At 42.7% G+C, this 25,901-nt stretch overlaps 1 protein-coding gene across 2 annotated transcripts in view; it reads left to right on the top strand.

Annotated features, from left to right (window-relative positions):
* The window catches only part of TMEM106A (transmembrane protein 106A), a 759,441-nt gene that overhangs the window by 184,256 nt on the left and 549,284 nt on the right, over positions 1-25,901 (top strand). For both annotated transcript variants that reach the window (XM_044055169.1, XM_044055170.1), the window contains exon 2: positions 4,531-4,759. In XM_044055169.1, the coding sequence (XP_043911104.1) occupies positions 4,543-4,759 (217 nt within the window). In that variant the 5' untranslated portion in view covers positions 4,531-4,542. The remainder of the gene's footprint in view (positions 1-4,530; positions 4,760-25,901) is intronic.

Raw genomic sequence — 25,901 nt, 5'->3', positions numbered from 1 at the left:
CAGCGTAAATCAGTAATGTTGATGTGAGTGCGTTACTCTGATGTAATAGTTTTGCTTAAAAATAAGTCATTCTCATTTTAAGTTGCTGAGGTGCACCTGAGTAAATTACTTTTTTCCCTGGTGAAAATGAGTTGCTGTGATGTAATACTTATTCTGTAAGTCACTGCTACTTCAAAGCTAGTCCCTTACCATTTATGTGAGCTTCTCTGATGTAGTACTTATTCTGTAAATTTATACTAGTTCAGAATAATTTACTTGTCTGTGAGAATGAAGCAGCTGTGATGTTGCACTGATTTTTTTCTTTTGTTTTGTTATTTAACACTACATCGTACTAACTAACCATTTTTACTTTGAGGCCAGGATTTATAAACATTTACTTTGGCAGAGCAAAGATATTAGGTCACTTTGTCAGAGATGCGCTGCTTGGCTGAAGTGGGATTCAAACATGCTCATAATTAGCAAAGTACAGAATCCCATTAATTGCTCCTGAAATGTCTGTGCATTGAAGAAACTGTAACTGCATTGCACTGCACTGTGCAGGTAAAGTATTTTCTGCTCTGTTAACAGCACACCACAGTATGCAGTAGATTGATTCCCTGGAGGAGACACTAGATGTATGCAGCTAATGGTCACATACACTTGTGTTGCTTCTGTGAATTGTCATACCACACAATTTCTCTGATGGCTTAGTTGATTGAGATGTGGGGGGATGTATTTTGCATCGGCCATGACCACAAAACACTCCATTTGCAAGTGACTGTGATACTGAACAGATCTCATATTGATCACTTGCAAATCTTTGCGTTTCAGTGCAGTGAACTGTTATGAGTTGCTTTCTCTTTGTGGTGCCACACATGCAGTTATTTATGAATTCTCTCCAGAGTGGGTAGTTTTTGTATCAGATTCTTAATTTATAAGCAATCTAACACTGTATTAAAGTCAAACGTTTTTTTAACAGTTTTCATTAGTATCCTTGAAATGGCACTACTTTAGAGGTTGGTTACAAAGAAGTACCTCTAAAGCAGTGCCCCTTTTCAAGGATACCAATTTTAACCAAGATTCTTTTCGTCAGTGTGGAGTTTGGACTGCTAACTTAGCATTCCAGTATTTCCCAAGTTGTAAAACTTGAATTCTGAATGTTTTGGTAGTGATTATGACTGATGGTGGAAACTTAATTTGCAGCACTGATTATGTAAAAGAACCCCTCGTGGAAAAAGTATATGCTCGTCTGTTCTCTTTTGTAGGGATTATGCATTGTTATCACTAGGATATGTTCCTGACTAACATCCACTCTTAATTATTTTTTGCTCAGAGTCCAAACTGTTTTTTGGAGGACAGTTTCAATGCTTAGTCATTTTTTGCAGTCTTTCAACTTTCTGCACCTTATTTGCATTGAGTCCGTTTTGATCCAGCCGTACTGCTAGCTGTTGTCTGAAACTGAGTAACTTTTAGCCCCCCCGCCAAGTCATCTTTTTCATCTTTCTGGTCTCTTAGGGCAGTCACCAAAAACAAAAACATTCTCCACCACTGGTGAGGCTGTTGTTGAAGTGCCAGTGGAATGAGTGATGATCTGCCATGTTTTGATATATGTTGTAACTCATGAAGCCAAATATTTATTTGTTTGTTTCAGTTTGTTTACCAGGGTAGTACAATGGTCACTATAGACCATTTGCAGGCACATCATGGTCTCTGGTAGACTTACTAATATGTGTTGTGGTATGCAGATGCAGGCTGGTCATTCTAGTTCTTTTTAGGTGGATGGGACAGTAGTGCAGTGGCTAGTATAACTTCCTACACTAGGTCTTGGTTCTTCAAGTCAGTAGCCTGCTGGGGTGCCTTCTCTGCAGACTCTGCATGCCCTCTTTGTGTATGAGTGGGTTTTTATCAGATATTCTACTTTGCCCCAGAGGCATGTCACTAGGTGAATTACAAGTTCTCCACGTTTACTTGTAGATGTATGTGTACAGTGTGTGAGCCTGTGTGTATAGGTGAATTACTAGTTCTCCACGTTTACTTGTAGATGTATGTGTACAGTGTGTGAGCCTGTGTGTATAAGTGAATTACTAGTTCTCCACGTTTACTTGTAGATGTATGTGTACAGTGTGTGAGCCTGTGTGTATAGGTGAATTACTAGTTCTCCACGTTTACTTGTAGATGTATGTTTACAGTGTGTGAGCCTGTGTGTATAGGTGAATTACTAGTTCTCCACGTTTACTTGTAGATGTATGTGTACAGTGTGTGAGCCTGTGTGTATAGGTGAATTACTAGTTCTCCACGTTTACTTGTAGATGTATGTGTACAGTGTGTGAGCCTGTGTATGTTCTGCAGATAATTGGTGTCGACTCCTGATTAGTTTCTCTGCTTTTTGCTGTTTGAATATTGAGATAGGCTCTGGCTACTGCATGACCCTGAGTTGGATAAAGATGATGTCGCCGAATAAGCAACTTTACAACTGTTGATAAATCTAACCAGTGTATTTAATATTGTTTAATAACATACTGACAGTTAAATTTACTGACAATTAAATTTACTTTATCTGAACTATTTTTTATTTTTGTTAGCACTTGTCTTTTTACTGGGCTTGATATTTGCCTGCTTGAGCTCTCGCTTTCTCCTGTGAGATGCGTCTAGTAATGACAGATCACATTTTAATCTTTCCTCACCCATGTCACTCCACAAAACATTCACATTAAGTGCCAAGTAAGCATTGGGCATCATATGTTGGTTTGTCAGTCAAGGGTTCAGAACCCCCTTTCATGTGTGTCCTTTCCTTGCTGCTCATATGTCCCCTTCACAACTGGCTCCAGAAAGGCAACAATATTGTGCCTCATGGCACATTATCGATGGTTGGGTTACTTTGCAAGTTGCTTCTTTGGCACACATATAGAAGTTTGACCAAATGGATAGGCACTTGTTGGTTCTTGCTTGAAGTAGAAACCTTAAAATCTAGTCTGATAAATGGGGCCATATACTTGAGTATCTGTCCACTGTGAACAGTCTGCTGATACAGTAGAAAAAAATTGGGACACTTTTCAGAACATATAAGAATTTTCTCTTTCTGTCACACACACACGCACACACACAGTATATCAGAACTCAGAGACACACACACGCACATACGAGCAGAATATATCAGAACTGAAAGGACATGCACACACACAAAATGCATTGTTGTAGACTTGACGACATGAGAAGAATTATGGTTGAATATGTGCCAGGTATTATCTTCAGTTTGTAATATTGGTCATATGAGGAACAGTGTGTAAAGCAAGTATATGTTTAAGACGCATATAAAACAGCAGTATGTGCACATTTCTCAAACATAAAATCATAGTAAGGCAAGGTATTTATGGAGAGTCATTGTATTGTTAAACATTTATTTTAGAAGAGTCTGAAAGATAGTTGCAGAAAAAAATCCCTTAAGGTAAGCAGACTTTATCTTGCGTAACTAAATTGTTTCAAGAAATGGGTATCTTATAAATCTAGTAGTGAGCAGTCCATCAGGTGTATTTATGAGATGGTGTAAGATAAAAGACAGGAAATCAACTGAGATTATTGTGAGTTGTGATGTGTCTAGCAGGAAGGGTACAAGACTCTTACAAGAATGGAGATTTACCAGTTCTAAAAAAATGGGGAAGTATGCTCTGGACAAATTTCTTAAAAATATAAGTGGAAGTTCATGCATAAAAAAGAACAGTTAATATGCATGAAATGTGTCAAGAAAAATATGTAGCTAGTGCATTTGAATGCTGCATTTGTTTTTGGTTAAGTCAGTGGAAAAAAGCAGCTGGTTGAATAAAGTTTCGTTTCTCCTTTGATATATTGATGTAAAATTCTGTGGTTTGTACTTCTGCAAACTTTGCTTGGTAGGTGCAGAAGACTTAAAAACAACTATGTAAATATTCCTTTGGAATTTGTTTTTTTTCATTAGCTACTATTTACCAGTCTTATTTACGTCTACTGGGACAAACCACAAATATACCGTGACATTGACTGACTAATTATATTCTAGACACTGTATGTTTTGACTGTTTTTTTTTTTCTATTTTGTATTTTAATTATGTTTATTGTAATTATTCATGTAAACTGTATGAAGTATTTCACTTCTTGTGTATGTATTGACTGCTCCTTCTTATCTGCATTGGAAACGTGTGCCTCTTCCTTGTGGCTGAAAAGGGTCCCTGGACCCAACCCAGTGTGCAAATAAGACAAACTAAATTAATATGCTGCAGTGCAATTGTTTATGTGAAGACTAGCTTTTTTTTTTAGTCTTGTTTGTGTCTTTAAAGAGACTGTGCCGATTGGGTTATGTCTCTACATTTTATTACAGTTCTTTAAATATCCAGGACTACCTTGCCAAAATGGTGTTGACACTGGTTCAGACTGCAGTGGTCTTATTTGGCATAGATTAATTATTCATTCAGTACTACTCTAAAAATTGTAGACATTATGGTAATATTTGTATACATTAGTCCAATATGTGTATTTTGCAATATTAAAAATGCATGCATGTATTTTTTTGTCTTTCAGTAAAGACAAGCCATGAAAAAGGTCTGGTCGCATTTAAAACATGTTGTGAGCCAAGACAACGATGAAGATGAAGACTCCAAAAAGGATCTTGTTGCTGGAGTGAGCCATTCACATTCTTATGGGAGTACTGGCAATGGAGAAACAGACTCTTATGTTCCATACCATGAAATTGCAGACCAGGAGAGTATCAATTGCCCTACATGCAAGGGAACTGGTCGAATTCCCAGAGGTATGACCTAAAGTTAAAATATTATGCAAGCCATTTTAATCTTTTTTTTTTTTTTTTTTTTTTTTTATTTAGTTTTACACAATTGTATGTTTCTGCTTGGCTGTGTATGTAACCTGGCATTATCTAGTCTCTGGCAGTATTACGTGCTGGGCTAGTTCAGTGAACTGCAGATGTTGTATATTCTCAAACTGGGTTTAATTGTACAGCCTCCACTTTTTAAGCTTGTCAGTTTATGAAACTGGTGAAAAAAAAAAAAACAGTTACAGCTAATGGGTGCCCTTCAAAAGTTCATGAAGATCTCACTGCAACACTTTCTCATTCTTCTCATGTGCCATTCATGTATCCTATTACTTTTTCCCTCAGCTCACAAATAAGTGTCCACTTTTCTCATCATGTTTTCCTTGTCCACCTGTACAGTCTCATTTTAACTTCCCCTCTACATTTTTTACACAAGACCACCCTTGCAGGGGGCACCCGGATTTGAACCAGAGATCTCTTGATCTGCAGTCAGTTGCTCTACCACTGAGATGTACCCCGTTTACATAAATTTCTAGAACTGCATTTCTTGATTATGCCTTAGAAAGTAAGTTAAATGTATTGTATTAGTATAATTTTTCCTTTTAAGATTTTTTGGAGTACTTTAGGTTTAGCAATTTTTTGGGGGGGAATTATTGTCTATGCTTTGAAATTTAACATGTACCTTGTTTAGTTTCTTTTACCTGGTCCCTTCTGAAAATAGGCTGTGCCCAATAAGTTTAACCCAGTCAACAAAATGTAGATGAAATAAGTAAAAATTGATGAAAAGAGCTTGCATAATTAATAAATGATGCTGGTGCACTTCAGTTGCAGCCATTTCTGTTAGAATCATACATTTTTGGGTATGCTGTGTGTTTGCTGATTTCATTTCCTTTTTATTTTGTGCCTTGGTGTGTGTAGTATGCATGTTAAGTGTCAGCTCTATGACATAGGGGGCTGAACTCCCGGTCCCTACTAGATCAAATGATCCACGTTCAGCTAGCAGCTTGGGTGACGGATGGTCTGTTGATAGGGAAGCTGAACATTGCCGGTTAAGCCGAATTGCCTGCTTCTTGGGGCAGGGGGAGTGGTTGTGTACCTGATATCCTTGTTCTTGGTGGAAACCAGTACTTGGTGACAGAAGGAGTTAGCAAGCTGTTGGGTAGACCGGATATTACAGGTCTGCATCACTGCACAGAAGAAGACATCCCCCCCCCCGAATACATGCTCACCCTGAATACATCAGTCAGCTTGCTGGGAGGAATTGGAGCATGCACACAAAAAATATCTTTGTGATCTTCAGTGTGACAGCTGTCTGCCTGACTCTTCACTCCTGCTGAAATATAGTCTATAACCTTCTTGGTGCTTACATGCTTCCTTCAGAGGTTGCCCTCTGAGATGAGCTTCACACTTGGATATCACCATTTATAAGGAACCAATGAAGACAGAAACGTCTGTCTAAGGTCATCAGCAGCTGAGGGAAATAAAATGCAAAACAATGCAAAAAAAAAAAAGTATTGTTTGAGTGAAGCATGACGAGCATTTTGGTATGTAACATTATCAGGGGTTGTAGTAGTTAACCAGATTATGTGCCCTGCACACAGAAATACTTGAGTGGACTTCAAAGGGAACGGCACATACAAGCAGTTTTAGATGGATCTTTCTTTGAAAAAAAAAAACAGCTTGTACCACAGTAGCTTTATCACTAGCACTTTTTTTTCTTAATACTTCATTGCGTATAGAGTTGTTCTGTTGTTTTCATTCTTCTTTTAAACAGAATGCTGCTTAAAAACAAAAAAAAAAGTAACACTTTAATAGTTGCTTACTGTCATACTTAATGGTGTGGTAAAATTGTCATATTGGTAAATCTGAGCTGAAATTAAATGTCCAGTAATAAGAATAGATGGTATCTGTTCAATAAAAGAAGGTCCTTTAGGTAACCTCTAGGAGTTAGCAGTAGACATTAGTGCCACTTGGCAGATAACACTGTCCCGGTCTGCTGAGATGCTTTCCCACTTCCCATCGTCCACAATTCAACCATCACTCTCTAGTCCACCTTACCACAAGTCTTTACCTTACCATATACAAGCTTTGGTATGGAAAATAAACACAGGCTTCTTTGGTTGCTTTGAGTGGATGATATGTGTACCCCCCCAACACTAACACACTTATTTCTTTGTTCTCACACACAAGTTTCTCGTTCTCTTACTGTCTTTTAGGAAGATAGTGTTGTTTCCTCAGCATTAGGCCTTGGCCTGCCATTTTTCTGGACTCTCAAGTGCTTATAAACTAATGGATTGTGTTTAGATCTAGGGATGCCATTGCCCCCCCCCCCTTTTACTCAGTCATTGAATATAATGTCCCCTTTGGCATGTATCTGTCCAAACACATGCAACCACTAGAATGCCCACATAAGTGCCTTACTAAAAGGATACAAGCCCTGTCACTATACTCTGTATTGAACAGATTGCTAAGAGGTGACCTGTGTCTGGCATACAAAGCATCCTCTGATCCTTTACTCTGATGCCTTTACTGCACATCAGCAAGTTAAATGGCTTCAGAAATGCCTGGACTAGGGATCTAAACCTTTTCTGCAGCATAAACAGAATAGTTTGTAGGGACAGGTGTATCTCACTGAGTGTACCACGAAATAAACTCTCCATCCACATAAAACAAGGTTAATCACTATCCATGTTCAAGACCAACTTAGATCTATGGATGGGAAACAGAAAATTTACTCCAGGACTGACCCTGAACTACTAATGGACATGGTCAGCTCCTAAATGATTTATCCCATATGTGGGTCCTCTCAAATTTTCTATGGTATGATCCAAGTTATTTTTATTAGAGGTAATATTATTATTGACCATAGGCATAGGCCAACTAGGCGACCGCCTAGGGCGCCGCTGTAGCAAGAGATTTCCAGTATATTTATGGTGGTGAGGGAGACCAGATGGGGTGCACCCGGGTGTGGTGGGGGCCCCAGCATGGAGCCCTTTTTGGCACCAACCAATTGACCTAAGGCCGCTCCTGTTATTGACCATGGGATGGGTAAGTTCAGTCTATAACCAAATGGAATAGGTTATTTTGAGCACAAAAAGGGAAATTGCCTAGGCTTAAAATGGCCCATAAGACCAGCTAGCCTAGTATACCTGCCTATGAACCTACAACATCCTGTCCACTTTTTTCTAAGTGTATGCCTGTGGCAGATCTGTTCCAACTATGTATGAGCACATCTATGTATGAGCACATCACATGACTCTATTGTTTAGGTCCTCAACATGACACCTGTAGGTGCCCTGCTTTTGTTGTAACAGTACTGCTGAAAGTTTGTAGGAAAGCTTTATAGAATTTTCTTTTGTTCACAAGTCTTTTTGCTGCTCTTTTGGTCTCTACTTCTTTAGAGCTGAATAGTATAATTTTATAAGAAAAATTTTCAGAAGTCAAGAGTTTGTATTGCAAAAATCCAGAGACTTCCAAATGTAGGTCAGATAAGCTTTTTCAGTGACAGGTCAGTGATGGCCAAGAGTCATGCTGGTGTTTGGTGGTTAAAGACATGGGCAATCTGTTAGGGGGGACTGTTAAACTCCCTTCTGCAGGAGTAATTGTGTCTGCCTCTTTTGCATTCTCGGAGGTTCAAGCCTCCCTTCTTTCTTTGTTTACTTCAAAGTCTCTGCAGTTTTGCCCCTTGATTCTTACTTGTTAGCTGCTACCCTGTAAAGACTGAATACCATGGTACAGACTTGCAGCCCCTATTCCCATGGTTTCAGAACACCAGAGGCCCTCGGCTTTATTTCATCCTGGCAGTTAATTTTCCCCAGCACCACTGCTTCAACTGCCGGTGATGCCCTCTTCTCCTTAACTGTCCACCTCTGCAATACCAGTGATACCTTGGTTCCCATTTCTTCTAGCGCTTATACTTTTAGCGCCGGTATTTGTGGCACAGATGTTAGTGCGTTACTGAAATGTTGGTTAGTCACTGCCTTCAGCACCTGTCCCAATGCCTGCTCCAACATTAGATTTTTTTAGTATCTAGCTTTAAGGTATCAGCATTTCTAATAGCGGCTTTATCTGATGCCTGTTTTTTTTTCCTGTGATGAATGAAATTTCAGTTACTGACATTTTCTATAGTGCATTTTGATTCTCACCCCATAATGTTGGGGCACGTCTTCAGATGTTGGGACTTCAGACTTGCCCTCTTCCAAGCCTGGTATTCCTATTGTTCAGCTCACCTGCTGCTATCTCCTTATCTCCTTTGAGGTGTCCCCTTCTCACTCTAATCACAAATATGCTGTTTGAGTCCTGAGATTCTGATTCCCTTCTAAGAGGCAAACAAATCCATTGTTTAATCCATGCATTTGGAAAGTGAGTCTGATCTACCAGCTGAGGACTTTCACGATGATGAAGAGTCCACTTTCTTTTCCCTCAATCACCGTAAATGCAGGGAATTCCTTTAGTTAATGCAACAGTGAGAGGGTTGTCATACAAAACTGGTATCCTTTTTTAGGGGACACTCTGGAAAACATGACATCTCCCATCCCAGTCTTCTTGGATGACACCTTCTCTTCTAACTAACTCAGACACAGGAGCACTGGTATAAGACGACAGAAGAGGTTTTCTAACCTCTAAAGTTGTGTGTTTTTGACAGGAACTCTGAGGCTAGATTTTACTATATCACTGGCAACCTTGAATAATGGTCCTACTTTAGAGCCCAGTTGTCCATCTCCCAGACAAGGAACCCCAGGCACTGCACGGATTTTAAAAAGGTGAGCGTATGTGTGTGTTGTATTTTTTAACTAGGGAGGCCGGCCTACTGGACGCAAGTTTCCCTTTTCAGGGATGACCTGGGAGCACTCTCTGGTTGTATGACTTGCTCAGAGTTGCATAGCAGACAAATGGAAGGGGAAGGAGTCAAACTCTGTATAGTTGACTACAGGAAGCAGCTGATCAACAGATATGACTTTAATCCTGTATGGTAACTGCAAGATACAATCACCTTATCCTTTTGAGCACTGAACTACTTTACACATTTCAGAGGGATGCAACAAACAAATTATAGTGTGTTTGCATAAGGGTTACCTGAGGGCTTTTTAAAATAAAACATCAAGGCCCAAACTACTTCCTGTCTAATCAGCTTTGTCATCCATGTGACCTTTACTGCCATGGAAGGACTGCTAAGGCAGCTGAATCGGATATCGCCATTCATCAGCAACTCTGGCTGCATTTGACCTAGTTCACTAAGAACACCGGGGAGATCTTTTTGGTTCCCCCTGCCCCTTTCAGGGGTCCCTTCCTTTTCAGTCTGCAAGTAACCGAATATCTCAAAGGTAAGAAGGAAACAGTACATCCTTAATGATCATGGGTGGTAAGTTTGCTCTCTTTATAAAACCAATGCATCCAGCATTGGATTTAATTCTGATGTGGCCCAGAGCTGTACTAGCAGGAAGTTTCTGAAAGTAGACATTCTGGACTTGCCCTCAAAGGGGTGTTGGGTCCAATGGCTGAGTTCCTGGTTAAGCTGTAGGAGGACAAGGTCAACCTCTGGGTGGATCACAGCACTCGTTACTTCCTGCCTAGCAGTGTCTCACAAGAGTTAGCTGAAGTGAGCTTCTCCCTCTTTCCTTCTGTGGAGAAAGATCTCCAGGATTCATGAATCAGGGTGATAATTACCAGGGGATATTTGATTCCATTCCTCTCCACACCTCGTATCCTATTGTTGCCCTTTCCCAGTGTCCCACCTTGTCAGAAAGGTGGTGGTTCTAAAGAACAAAACAGCAGTGTGTGAAGGTCCAACTGACCAGAGTGGACTGTGGTATTATTTCAGATTCTTTTTGGTGCACAATAAATCTAAGGACATGATGCCCAGTCTGGATCTCAGTGGCCTAAAAAGCCTTGCTACCAAAGCGGCCTTTTGTGTGGCCACAGTGCTTTTCCCATGTCTCCCCATAGGAGACTGGATACACTGTGTTTGGGCTTCAAAGATATCTGTCCACATCAAGATTGCCAGGGCCCAGAGGATTTCTGTACTTTCAGAATTGGTCACTACCAGTTTCATTCCCTTCTGTTTAGGTTGACCTCTGTCCCCAGGGTGTTTATCAAATGCACGTCTTTGTAGCAACTAGCATCAAATCATGAGATGTGGAGGTTTTTCTGTGGATTGCTGGCTTCTAGCTGCTCTGACACAATGACTTTATCCATCAGGAAGAATTTCTTATTAAACTATTCTCCATCAAACAGCAAACCTTGCCAAGTCACATGTATTGCAAGTTCTAGTCCTGTCCTTAGTCAGGTGTACCCATAGTACAAAGATGTATCAGACCTTTTTGCCCCAGGACATACAGTTGTGCCTCAGCCAAGCACCTTATCCTCCCAGACAGTCGGTAGAATCCTCCCCCAAGGCTGTAAGGTTGGTGGCATCATTAGTCTTCTTGGTTCCTAGTGCCAGACTTCACACAAGTCCTTTACTAGATCCTTTGTGTTCACTGGATTCAGCATTCTGACTTGCTTCTCCATCATGTCAAATATTCAAGGCACTTGATCCGGTAGATGGATTGTGCACCATCCATTTAAGAAATCCATTCCAACTACAAACTCATGGAGTAACCGAGACTGCTGGCATGTGTATACAGTAGGGTGGCATGTGGTTTACAAAGGAAGGTGGTCCAAAGAACCTGTGCTATCTTGGCATTTCACTTCCCATGTCCTGTAGATGAGAACCATTCTGCTAATTTTTCTTAACCTTTCAAGACACTTTCCCACAAGGAGTTCTTTCCAGTCAGTCAAACAGCATGACTGTAGAATGATAAAACAAGAAACAAAGAAGATTCACTCTTACCTTTTGTGCCATGAGTCTTTGTGTGTGTGTGCCAGTGGACAGTCCAGTCAGACCACTTCTTAGTGGTGGTGGTGCATATTCCCTAGGGGACAATTTGTGCTTTTGCCCATGGGGGGGGTCATTCAGTCCTTCCCTAGCCAAGAACATTTTCCACTGTCAGGAGTTTCTGATCTGTAATGTCTTTGCTTCCTCAACCAGTACCACGTTTAACAAATTATCCTCTTTAATTCTCCCTCCTAGAGGGAAGGCTAAAGATTCTTTAGCTCACTTGTGGACAGATGTCTTCCACACACTTCCCAGTTTCCATAATGATGACGATCATTTGAAAAGCCAAGCTACACAAGGCCAATGTCATTCTCATTCTTCCTTTTTTGGACCAGGCAGGCTTTTTTCTCTCTTCTTCAGCCCTTTGTCCTCCAGAACTAAGCAAGGTTTGTTTGTTTATGGTTATAATTCCAGCTCTGGTGTGAGAGGGCCTGTGTTAATTTCCTGGCTAAGCACAGTATTTTCTTCCTTTGTTATGCACAAATACAAGCATATCACCCCACCAGAAAGGCCCCAAAGATTTTAACCAAGAAAAGTAAAGGCCTTAAATTCAACTATCTGAACAGATTAGCACAACTTCCCTTATACTTGGTAGCCTACCAGCTACTCTGAGATGACCTATGTCTTACTTTTAGAGATATTAAAGACCCAGTCCTGTATGTCCCCCTATTTCTTTGCAATAAGACTTGCTAGAGGGATAGATTCCAGACTCAACATATTCCTAGCCTTTGGAATATGTTACTTCTAAATGTCAAACTTAGTAAAAGTTTTCTACCTTTTAAAGCTAAGCTAGATTGGAAGAGTAGACAGAAATGTACACAAGAATTATAAGTACTGCCCTGCTCATTGTAGGAGTTGAGCACTATTAAATGTTTGCACAGGGAGGCAAGAACTTTTAAGTTTATCTGATTAAAGGTGTATATAGGTAGGCATCTTATGGTACCTGTGATAACTTGACTAGTATTTTTCTAATTTTTCTAACGTTGAGACTCCAGTTGTCTTGATGCTTCCATTGCTGATACAAGTGCCAGGGTTTGTCATCTAAAGTGGTTTCTCTCATTACCTTTGTACAGTAGCCGTCTAGTAAGAAAATGTAATAAGATGAGTGTGGACCCTTTTTGTCTGTCAGCAGGGGGGGGCTGTACCCCATTTCTTACGTTCTTTGTTGGAAATCTTTGATGGTGGCCTTGGTTACTTTTTCTCTCAATGTCTATCTGGTGGCCATTTTAAACAGTCATTATGGTCATGATTCCAAATCCTTGACATTCTAGAAAGGTTTACAAGGCCTTGAAAGAGGTCTTCCAACTCAGGCTCCCACAGTTCTGTCATGGGTTATTTTCTTTATTCTTGAGATACTGATTCTTCTGTCCCTTGAGCTTGGCGCCTCATCTAATTTGAAATTCATATACTGGAAAACCCTCTTCTTGTAGCTGCTAGAGACACTGTTTGCAGCAGGCTCTTTTTGGTCGAGCCGTTTGTATCTCTTTTCATAAGGACTGCCCTTTTGATGCACATGACTGCTTCAGAATCTAAATTAAAGGTCATGCTACTAAATGCTAGAAGTGTAAACGTGAAACTGCACTCATTGCAAGCATTCTTAACCCTGGAAGATGCTGATATTTGTGCAGTCACAGAAACCCGGTTTAGAGCTGCGGAGAGCACCCCGGCCATACAAGGTTATTCATCCTATCATACATTCAGACCCCAAACCGTCTGCAGCAAAGAAAAGGGAGGTAGAGTTGCAATATATATATATATATATATATATATATATATATATATATATATATATATATAAAAGGCATACACACCTCCAGGGTGGTCAAACAGTATGACGCACAGGAGACACTCCAGGTTTCGTTAACAATTGACAAGACCCCTATTCAAATCATAGCTAGCTATAGGCCCCCAACTTTGGCTCAAGATGCCCACTCCACCTATCTGGACCTCTTCGAATCTATCAAGAATCAGCACTTTACCCTGATCTGGGGTGACTTTAACTATCCAACCGTAGCTTGGAAGAAATACTCATGCCAATACACAAATGCCCAGAGGTTCCTTGATTTAGTCAGTGCAAATGCCTTGGACCAGTTTGTTGATACCCTCACAAGAGGTGAAAATATCTTGGACTTGGTATTAACCAACATGAGTACCCACTGCAGCATCCCTACAGTGTCATCATCCCTGGCATGATCCGACCACAAAGTGGTTACTTTCAAAGTCACCCCCCCCCCTCCAGCTAGGGTCAAACAAAAAATTCTCCAGAGCAGATTACAACCTCCTGAGGGAAGGTATAAACAGCTTCACAGCCCACTCCCCCTCCATAGGAGCTGGCACATATGTTCAAACCTACACCAAAGTACTGTACAAGCGTTTGTATAGCTGCATGGAGTCAGGAATACCCGACGGGAAGAAATCCTCCTACTCAAGGAAGAGTAAACCTGTCTGGTGGACATCTGCAATAGATAAATTCTATAATAAAAGGAAAAAATTGCTGTCCAGGACCAAGAAGGAGCAGGTGCCTAATTGTAAGCAATCTCTCCTTAGCATGAACAAGCAAATAAGAGCAATAGTGAAATCCTCCAAAGCAAACTTCAAGTCCAAACTGGCCACATCTAAAGACAATCATAAAGCCTTCTTCACATATATGTCCAGAATCTCAAAGGAAGCACCCAGATCTGCTCAGAACTGGTGGTCAAGGACACCACATACACAAACACTGTAGGTATAGCCAACCTGCTGGCAGATGGGTTCAGTGAAAACTTCACCCTCTCTCCCCATCAGTAAATCCGGACAACCCCAGCACCTGCCCCTTCCCCTTATCTCTAGAGAGCAGGTAATCACTGCCCTCTCAAAGGCAAAAAATACAGCCTCCATGGGACCCGATAACATCCCAGGCTGCATCCTCCATGAACTCTGGCAGGAACTTGCAGGACCATTAGGCACCCTATTCAACCAAAGCCTGAGTGCTGGCTTCATTCCACCGAGTAGATGACAGCCACTGTCATCTCTTTGCACAAAGGTGGAGCATTCACTGATCCAGGAAATTATAGACCCATCAGCTTAACTAGCCTGATCTGCAAGGCCATGGAGTGGATCATGGACCTCATTAACAAGGACATTGGCAACCTCCAAGCACTCAGTCCCATGCAGATGTTCTTCGTGTTTCACTGTTGCAGTCATTACACTTGGGTTATCCTGCTAGCAGGCTTACCCTCATTCGGCCTGAATTCCAAAGTCTAGGTCCAGCGTCGGTTGCTGTTGTCTCTTCCCTGACATCAGTGCACCAGGGGTATAAAAGATGCAGCCAACGCCATTTTCTTCAGTCTTTCTTACCGCGCGGTGCCTGAAGCATAAGCAGTTTGCAAGTGCCGGTCGGCCAACTCCTGAGATTTTCACGTTCGAATTTCAGATCCGAAGTCTTCATTAAAAGCTAAGTACCCCGTTGGGGAAACTTTTTTCTTGCTCCAGATCGATGTCAGAAAAAGTTAATAATTGTATTTTTTGTGGGAAGCAAATACCTCATAAGGACTTTCATTCTTACTGTATTCCTTGCCTAGGCCCTGACCACGACGTTGCTAGTTGTCGGTTTTGTGCTAGATTTAACCAATACACTATTAAGCGTCAGTATGATTTTGCATTACACTATTTTGGCAGAAGATTTAATTATACCATGTCGTCCGATAGCCATCCGACTACCGGAATTCACAAGAAACGAAAAGAAAAGGACAGGCATCAGAGGTCTAAATCAGACGAGGCTTCTTCTAAGCCAGTCACCGGTTCTCAGTGAGGCACCTTTGCAGCCCCTGACGCCCGCTACTTTAGACCCGCAGGCCGCTACCGACTCCCACATGGAGTCACCTAGGCCGCTGGAAGCTGAAGGTATTGGACCTTCGGAGACTATTCCCTTAGATGGGTCCGGAGCCGCTGAGCAGGCATCTGCTTCTGAGGGTGTTTTCAGACCAACTCAATTATACATTAAAACAACTTCAGCTTCAAAGGCAAAGATTAAAGCACCCTTAAAGACAAAGAAACAAGTACAACAGCCTCCCAGACAGGCCTCCATGCCCAAAAAACAGATGCTCAAAATGGCCGAAGACTATTACTTTGATCAGGGGTTCCCATCCCCCACCTGATAAAAGGCCTAGGCAAGAGACAGAATATGAATCTTCAGATCAGGTTTCCATTTCATCTGATTCCTCTTCTGATCAGGAATACTCTCTTCCTCCCTATGAGGATTCTGATGCTGAAGAATCTATCCTGTCAGCCTCTCCTCCTGAGGATTACTCTTTTGGGGAAACCGTGCATACCATGAGGGAGCATTTCCACTGGGAGAGCCAAGATTTTTCAGAATCTAAGAAAAGGCTCAGATACTTCCTTTTACTACCACAACACAGGCCCCTAGCTATTCCACCTGTTAGACATTGTTGATGTATGTTCAGAGTCCAGTCTGACCCCTGACTTAAGCTGGACAGGTACTACAGGGATGTTCATCGTGCATACAGCTGCAATAATCACAGATGGGGTTTTCAGCTGTCAGGCGGTCCCTCGGTCGGCCGAATTCCAAAGTCTTGGTCCCTCTTCTGACGTCAGGAAGGCCAGATTATATAAGACACAGCCGACGCCATGTTCTTCAGTCTTTTATGCCGCGCGGTGCCCGAAGCAGAAGCAGTTCACAAGTGCCGGTCGGCCAGCTCCTGAATTACGAAAATATTTGGAACCGAAGTCTTCACTAAAGCTAAGTACCCGTTGAAACTTTTCTTGCCTCAGACCGATGTCAGAAAAAGTTAATAATTGTATTTCTTGTGGGAAGCAAATACCGCATAAGGATTTCCATTCCCTTTGCATACCTTGTTTGGGCCCAGACCACGATGTCTCGGGCTGTCGCTTTCTACCTTTAATAACGCACTATCAAGCGTCGGGCGGAGTTCGCACAACACTTTTTGGTAAAGCTTTTGACTATAAAATGTCGTGGACACTCCGACTACCGTTTATCCAAAAACGCAAGGAAAGGACCGACACGCGAAGACCGCGGTCTCCACCGACACCACGCTGAAACAGGCTACACGTGGTCCGGTTCTCAGCGAGACGCCTTTGCAGTCCCTGACTACCGACGACACTCCTTTGGCGGTGTCTTCTGTACCGAGACCGCTGGGTCATCGGCCCTTTCACAGACTACAACCGAAGCCCCGGCTTATGTCGAACCTACTAATGTGGACAGATCCACCTCCACCCATGGTGTATTTAGGCCTTCATCTTCCTTTTCTATTAAGGCCTTCACTAAATCCAAAGCTGCCAGGCCTCACCCTAGGCCTGCTGCTCAAGGCCCATCTCCTGGACCCATGCCTAAGAAACAGATGCTTAAAATGGCTGAGGACCTAATAACTCTTATCAGAGGTTCCCAGCCCCCTCCTGACAAGAGACCCAGAGTGGAGGAAGAATCCCCCTCTTCAGATCAGGGATCCATTTTATCAGAACATTCTGATGCAGAGGAACACTCTTACTCTCCTTTTGAGGATTCGGATGCAGAACAGTCCATTCCTTCTGTATCCCCCCCTGAGGATTTTTCTTTTGGGGAAACCTTGCACACCTTGAGGGAACATTTCCATTGGGAAGGTCAAGACTTTTCAGATTCCAAGAAAAGACTTGGGGAATTCCTTTGGTTACCTCAGCACAGACCCCTGGCTATACCCCCTGTTTTGGAGGTACTGGATGATGTATATTCGGAGGCTTGTCTTAATCCTGATTCTCTGCCTCCTGCACCAGTAAAGCCTGATATATATTACAGAGTACCCAGTTCTCACCAATTTCTCTACAAAGGCCATAATGCTGATCCTGAAACCATTTCACAAGGCCCTAAGGGAATTAAGGCCTCCACTGCCAAGAATCCACTTCCTGCAGAAAGGGAATCTAGATCTCTAGAAAGGTGGGGTAAGAAGGTATATACCTCGGCCACCCTAGCCATGAGGGCCTTAAACTGCCAGTTTCATATGGTTAAATATCGACAGTTCCTGTTATCACAATTAAAAACAAAATGTCTCAACCTGAACAACCAGATTTAAAGAGTTACAGGATATGATGCATAGTGAACAAGTGGGTAAACACACCTTACAATGTGGTTATGATGCCTAGAGGCCTCCAGTAGAGGCTGCTACAGGTTCAGTCATTCGCAGACATGCCTGACTTAGGAAACAAAATTTGCCTGATCATGTGAAAGCTAAACTTCTTGATGCTCCTTTGCAAAGGATGTACTTTTGGTACTAATGCTGAGGATATTCTCATAAAATGGAAGAAAAAGCCAAATCTATGCAGACTGTCAAAGCTTTCTTACAGGTCCAGCCACCACGATTTAGCAGGAATTGGCCTTCAAAAAACTGGTCCTTTCCAGCCACTGACAAGCCCCAAAGAGGTAGATACAGGGGCAGAGGGCAATCACAAGGATCATATAGAGGCAGACAATGGCAGTCTCCAGCACCAAGATGTGGTGAAGACAGTGCACAACAATACAGGAAGCAAACCCAATGACTCCCTCATTTCCATGCCAAGCAAATCTCAGCTGGCAGCACCTTTGGGAGGAAAACTAGCATTATTTGCAAGCAATTGGCATATTGTCACAACAGACAAATGGATACTGGACATTATAAACAGAGGCTACAAATTTCAATTTCACACTCTTCCGAAAATGAGAGGCATGCCAAACCTACCACAAAATCAAAGGGTAGAGGCACAACTACAAATTTCAAAGCTCCTAAACATGAGAGCTATACAAAAGGTAACTACGCACCAACAAGGTCAAGGTTTTTATTCAAGGCTCTTCCTGGTACCAAGAAAAGGAACCGACTGGAGACCCATTCTGGACTTATCCATCCTAAACACATTCCTACTCGTTCCAAAATTCAAGATGCTCACATTACAGCAACTTCTTCCCATGCTGGGCAAGTAGTTTTGGCTGGTAACATTGGACCTCAAGGAGGCATACCTGCATGTCCCAATCAGACAAAGCTGCAGAAGATACCTCAGATTTCTTGCAGGTTCAATTCACTATCAATTCTCTGCATTGCCCTTTGGCTTATCTACTGCGCCCAGAGTATTCACAAAGTGCCTGGCATCAGTGATTGCCTATTGCAGACTTCAAGGGATACAAATTTACCCTTATCTGGACGACTGCCTGATCCAAGCAGACAGCAAACACATACTATTGGAACATCTGGCATATGTGACACGGTTACTGCTTTCTCTGGGATACACCATCAACAAGGAGAAATCAAGGCTAACACCATCTCAGAAAATAACCTTCCTGGGTGCCAGCTTGGACCCAGATGGCATACAGAAAAACAAGGGCAATTATCTCAGTACTTCAAAGCACTAGCAAAAGTACCAGGCTTACTGCAAGGAAAATCCTGCAGGCTCTGGGATTCATGGCATCTTGCATTCTTCTAATCCCATGTGCAAAGCTGCATATGAGGAAACTTCAATGGTACCTAAAAATCTATGGTCTCAACACAGTCACAGCTTGGAAGCAATTATACCAATAATTCCATGTCTACAAAAGGAATTTCTATGGTGGGCCCAAGCATGTCAAGTAAACACAGGCCTTCCTTTCTGCAAGCCTCAAGCAAAACAAGTCATAACCACAGGCGCCTCAGATTTGACAGACAGGTGTATTCAGGGCAGATGGTCCCAAAAGGAAAAGCACCTTCACATCAATCAAAAAGAAATGCTAGCAGTAATAAATGCAATTACAGCTTTCAAGGACTTCCTGCATCCAGGTCAATTACTGATAAGAACAGACAACACCACAGTAATGTGGTACATAAACAAACAAGGAGGAACACACTCATACCCCTTGTGCAGACTAGCCATGACTCTTTGGAACTTGGCTCTGGAAGAACTTCAAGCACAGTACCTGCCAGGACTCGAAAACACACTGGCAGACACTCTGAGCAGGAATATGACAGACCCACACGAATGGAAACTGCATCCACAGGTGTTTGCAGAGATAAGCCAAGCGTGGGGGAGGCCAGACATAGATCTTTTTGCCTCCCACAGGAACCATCAAATGAAAAAGTTTTGTTCAAGGACCTTCCATCCAAAGGCCTGGAAAGTGGACGCCCTTTCATTCTGTTGGACAGCATGGACAGTTTATGCATTCCCACCTCTGCCTCTACTGCCCAAGGTACTCTTGAAAGCAAGAACAGACAAACCGAGGATGATACTGATTGCTCCAGATTGGCCAAGGCAACACTGGTATCCACTCCTGAGAAGCCCTGGTCCCTGCCTCTAATACCTCTTCTGCTGACTCAGAACAACTACAAAACTCTTCACAGTCAGCTGAGAACACTCAACCTCGCTGCATGGAAAATTCCTTAACACCACAACAGACCCTACTCTCCAAGGAGGTGCAGGATGTCATTTTGGAGGCCAGAAGACCATCTACTAGAAAAGCTTACTCCGCAAAATGGAAGCGGTTTTGCTGTTGGAATGAGAAAAGAGGCTAGAATCCTAGAAAATTGAACTTGCCTCAGGTTTTACAGTACCTGGCTGAGCTACTGAACAGTGGGCTCTCTTTTTCTTCAATAAAAATTCATGCCTCAGCCATTTCTGCAGAATTCAACACGGATCCTCCTTTATTCTCTCACCCACTCTTACGACAGTTCCTCAGAGGGGCTAAGAATATAAGACCTCCAAGGAAGCAACCAATTCCAGCCTGGGACCTTAACTACATACTAGAAAAATTAACATTGCCTCCTTTTGAACCTGCTGCCTCAACAGATTTGCAATATTTGTCCTGGAAAACTGCTTTCCTTCTGGCCATCACTTCAGCTCGTAGGGTTTCTGAACTAGAGGCTCTCATGGCGGTGCAGCCCTTCCTCATCTTCCATCAGGACAGGGTTTCCCTTCATACAAACCCATCTTTTATGCCTAAAGTGGTATCCAGGGTAGCCTTAAATCAAGCCATACACCTACCTACTTTTTATCCTAACCCTCAAAACAAAGGGGAAAGGCTGCTACACTCTTTAGACATCCATAGGCAGCTACGTTACTATTTGGACAGAACAAAGCCCTTCAGGAAATCAGAACAACTTTTTGTATCCTATGGAAACCAGTTACTAAACAGACCATTTCCAAGTGGATTGGCCACTGCATACGGTTTAGTTATTCCTGTCATGGGAAACCTGTCCCTACTGGTATCAGATCTCACTCCACCAGGGCCACAGCCACCTCTACAGCCTTCCTCAGAGGTGTTCCTACTAAGGATATTTTGGAGGCAGCCACTTGGAGTTCTGTACATACCTTCACAAAACACTACCACCTGCCCTTATATTCCAGAACAAGAGCAGGCTTTGCCACTGCTGTTTTGCAGGGCATTCTGGCTCAACCCAGTTCCTTATAATACCTACCACCCTATGCATAGCTTTGGGACTCTACCCATCTGTGATTACTGCAGCTGTATGCACGATGAACATAGTACAGTTTTGTACCTACCATAAATGTAGATGTTCCTCCTTCCCCACTTGGTCTAACAACCTCTTCATACCACTTGACTGGGTTATCCTGCTATGTTTTATTTGCTTGCTTACACTGTTTTGCTTTACCTTGCATTGCTTGCATATGCAGATAAGCTTTATTTATGTATTGCCTTCCCTTTGGGGGCACCTGACATCTGGGGCAAGAAAGACTGAAGAACATGTCTTATATAATCTTGCCTTCCTGGCGTCAGAAGAGTATGCGAGGCCCACCGACGCCGGACCAAGACTTTGGAATTGCTGAAAACCCCATCTGTGATTACTGCAGCTGTATTAGCACTCGAACATCTACATTTATGGTAGGTACAAAACTGTACTTTCCTGACTGTCATAAATTCCTTTTCAAAAACCCTGCTGCTGACCCAGAAACTCTCTCTGAGTCCCAAAGGGGTCAAGGCTTTCGCTGCAAAAAACCCTACCCCCTCTGACAGGGATTCTAGGGCATCGGACAGATGGTGAAAAAAGATTTACACTTCTGCTACCTTGGCTATAAGAGCTTTAAATTGTCAGTTTCATATGCTCAAGTATCAGCAATATATTATGTCACTGCTTAAACAGAAAATGTTGACAAATTCTGAATGTGCAGAAAACAAAAAATGCAGGATTTATTGCATGCAGCTGAACAAGTTGGAAAGCATACTTTGCAATGTGGTTTTGATTCTTTGGAGGCCTCCTGCAGAGCTGCTGTTACGGGTTCTGTCATCAGGAGGCATGCTTGGTTAAAGGAAAAAAGTCTGCCTGATTATGTCAAAGCAAAATTATTAGATGCCCCATTACAGCATGATACTTTGGTGTTAAAGCAGAAGAGGTGTTGAAGAAAATGGAGGACAAAGCTAAATCTATGCAAACGGTTAAGGATTTCTTACAGGTTCAGCCTCCAAGATTTAGCAGACACTGGCCTACAAAGAATTGGTCCTTTCTAGTGTCAGACAGATCACAAAGGGGCAGATACAGATGCAAGAGTCAGATCCCAGCCACAAGGTTCGTACAGGTCTAAACAATGTGGTGCTTCTACCTCCAAAAGTGGAGGACAAATCACAGCCATACAGGAAACAGCCCCATTGACTTCCCCCTGCCTGCACCAAGCACTTATCTTTTGGCAGCACCTTTAGGGGGAAAACTAGCACTTTTTTCTCAAAACTGGCACATAACCCAGGATAAATGGGTCCTAGACATAGTGTCACAAGGCTACAAGTTTCACTTCCATACCCTGCCAAGGACAAACAGTTGGCCAGACCTGCCAAAACATCAATGGGCAGAGGCACAAAAGCAAGTCTCATCCCTCATGGACATGAGGGCCATTCAACAAGTACCAGAGCAAGAGCAGGGACAAGGATTTTATTCAAGACTGTTCTTGGTATCAAGAAAGGACAAGACCTGGAGACCAATACTGGACCTATCTATTCTAAACACATTTCTGGATATACCAAAATTCAAAATGTTGACTCTACAGCAACTTCTGCCCATGCTGGGCAAGAAGGCTTGGCTTGTGACTTTAGACCTAAAACAGGCATACCTGCATGTCCTAATCAGACAAACACGCAGAAGATACCTCAGATTCAAAGCTGGCTCATTGCACTACCAATTCTATGCACTGCCCTTTGGCTCATCTACTGCGCCCAGGGTCTTCACAAAGTGCCTGGCACCAGTAATTGCATTCTGCAGATAAAAAGGAATACAAATATATCCTTACTTGGACGACTGCCTCATTCAAGCACAGAACAAGGACATTCTACTACAGCATCTGGCATTTGTAAAGAGATTTCTAACAGGCCTAGGGTACACAGTCAACGAAAAGAAATCAAAACTAGTACCTTCTCAAGAGATAATATTCCTGGGTGCAAGCTTAAATACAACTGCCCAGATGGCTTATCTCACGCCAGACAAACAAAGGCAACTGACTACCTATTTCAACCTGTTGGCAACAAAGGCCAAGTTATCTGCAAGAAAAATTCTGCAGGCTTTGGGCTTCATGGCATCCTGCATTTTACTAATTCCATATGCGAGACTGCATATGAGAAAACTTCAATGGTACCTAAAGTGTTTGGACTCAACATTGCCACAGCCTGGAAACAATAATTATCCTCATTCCCTGCCTGCAACAGGAGTTTCGTTGGTGGGCGAAGGCTTGTCACCAAAACAAGGGGCAGCCATTCACTTTACCCCCAGCCAGGCAGACATTAACAATGGATGCATCAGATTATGCCTGGGGGTATTCAAGGCACATGGTCCGCAAACCAAATGCATCTACATATCGATCAAAAAGAGATGCTAGCTGTTCAGAATGCCCTGACAGCCTTCAAGGACCTACTTCATCCGGGACAACTACTGATAAAGATGGACAACACCAGTGTCATGTGGTATATAAACAAACAGGGAGGCACTCATTCTTACCCCCTTTGCAGACTAGCCATGACTTTGTGGGACACAGCATTGACTTACCAAGTACATCTGTGGGCACAATTCCTGCCAGGAAAGTTAAATACTCTGGCAGACGAACTAAGCAGAAACCTCATGGATCCCCACGAGTGGAAATTGGATCCACAAGTCTTCAGCATGATAATAAGGAAATGGGGATTCCCGGATATAGATTTGCCTCTCCTCACAACTACCAATTAAAAGATTTTGCACAAGGACTTATCACAGACAAGCATGGAAAGTGGACGCCCTATCTTTCAGCTGGAAAAGGTTAGCAGTATATGCCTTTCCTTCACTGCCTCTGCTCCCCAAGGTACTCCTAAAGGTCAGACAAGAGAAGCCAAAGATGATACTGATTGCCCCAGACTGGCCCCGCCAGCACTGATACCCAATCCTAAGGAACTTGTCTCCATGCCCGGCTTGGACCTTGTCTCAAATAACTCCTCTACTATCCCAACAAAACAATCAGATCTTGCACAACCAATTAAAGACCTTAAATCTGGAAGCATGGCGGATAATGTAGTGATACAAAACACGCCTCTCACTAAAGCTGTAATGGATGTCATTTTGGAGGCCAGAAGGCCTAGTAACAACACTGGAAAACTGAAGAGATTCTGTGCTTGGAACCAGGCACAAGGAATTGACACAACTGTACCAAATATTCCTCAGATTTTGCAATACTTAACTGAGATGCTGGACAAAGCCCTATCCTTTTCATCAATTAAAATTCATGCCTCTGCCATTTCGGCTCATTACAATACAGAGCCACCAATCTTTTCTCATCCCTTGTTAAGGCAGTACCTCAGAGGAGCCAAAAACTTAAGGCCTCCAAGGAGATCACCAATACCTGCATGGGACCTCAATTATGTTTTGGAAAAACTCACTCTGCCTCCTTTTGAGCCAGCCGCTACAGCTGATATAAAGTTTTTATCTTGGAAAACAGCTCTGCTCCTAGCAATAACCTCTGCAAGACGAGTCTCAGAGCTACAGGCACTCATGGCTGTGGAACCTTTTACCATTTTTTATCCAGACAGGGTTTCTCTGAGGACAAACCCGACATTTATGCCTAAGGTAGTGTCCAGTGTGGCCCTTAACCAAACTATTCATCTGCCTACTTTTTATCCAAACCCACAGAATAAGGGGGGGGGGAATTCTGCATTCTTTGGACATACACAGACAGCTACGATTCTACTTGAACAGAACCAAAGCTTTCAGAAAGACAGAGCAACTACTAGTGGCATATGCTGCAGGATCACGCAACTACTAGTGGCATATGCTGCAGGATCACAAGGAAAGGCTATCTCAAAGCAGACTATTTCAAAGTGGATAGGCCACTGCATTTGTTTCTGCTATTCCCAGCATGGCAAGCCAGTGCCTAAGGGCATTAGGCCACATTCAACCAGAGCAGCAGCCACTTCAGCAGCCTTCCTCAGGGGAGTACCAACCAAAGACATTTTAGAGGCTGCTACCTGGAGTTCAGTGCACACCTTTACAAAGTACTGTGATTTACCACTCTACTCCAAATCCAGGGCAGGCTTTGCTACTGCAGTTCTGCAGGGCCTCATGGCCGCTCCTAATGCTATTTAGCTCCAGCCTCCCTACCTTAGCTTTGGGATTCAACCCAAGTGTAATGACTGCAACAGTGAAACACGAAGAACATAGTACAGTTGTGTACACTTACCGTAAATATAGATGTTAGAGTGTATTCACTGTTGCAGTCCAGGTTACCCACCCACCATCCCCCATATCTTTGCTGCAACTTATCTGCTCTTCTCTAACCTATACAACCTATGTGGTGTATTTGCTTATAGATGAAGGTATTCTATATTATATTTTGGTGCATGCATGTTTTATTGGCATATTTTTAGCCTACCCTTTTGGGGGCACCTGACATCTGGGGCAAGAAAAACTGAAGAAAATGGCGTCGGCTGCAACTTTTATACCCCTGGCGCACTGGCGTCAGGGAAGAGGTGACAGCAACCGACGCCGGACCTAGACTTTGGAATTCAGGCCAACTGAGGGTAAGCCTGCCAGCAGAATAACCCAAGTGTAATGACTGCAACAGTGAATACACTCTAACATCTACATTTATGGTAAGTGTACACATCTGTACTTTTGGTTTAGTCAAGGGGAGGTCATGCCTGTTAAATTTGGTCAATTTCTTTGAGACCCCCTGGATGAGGGGAAGATGGTGCACACCGCCTACCTTGACCTGGCCGAAGCCTTCGATACTATTCCCCACTCGGGTATAATAGAGAAACTCTTGCAACTAGGCATCAATGTATACGTTACCAGATTGATA

This window comes from Protopterus annectens, chromosome 13.part0, assembly GCF_019279795.1.
Source record: "Protopterus annectens isolate FY-2018-M chromosome 13.part0, PAN1.0, whole genome shotgun sequence".
NCBI lineage: Eukaryota > Metazoa > Chordata > Ceratodontiformes > Protopteridae > Protopterus > Protopterus annectens.
Note: the sequence above shows the minus strand (reverse complement) of the source record. Positions and strands in the feature narration are given on the sequence as shown.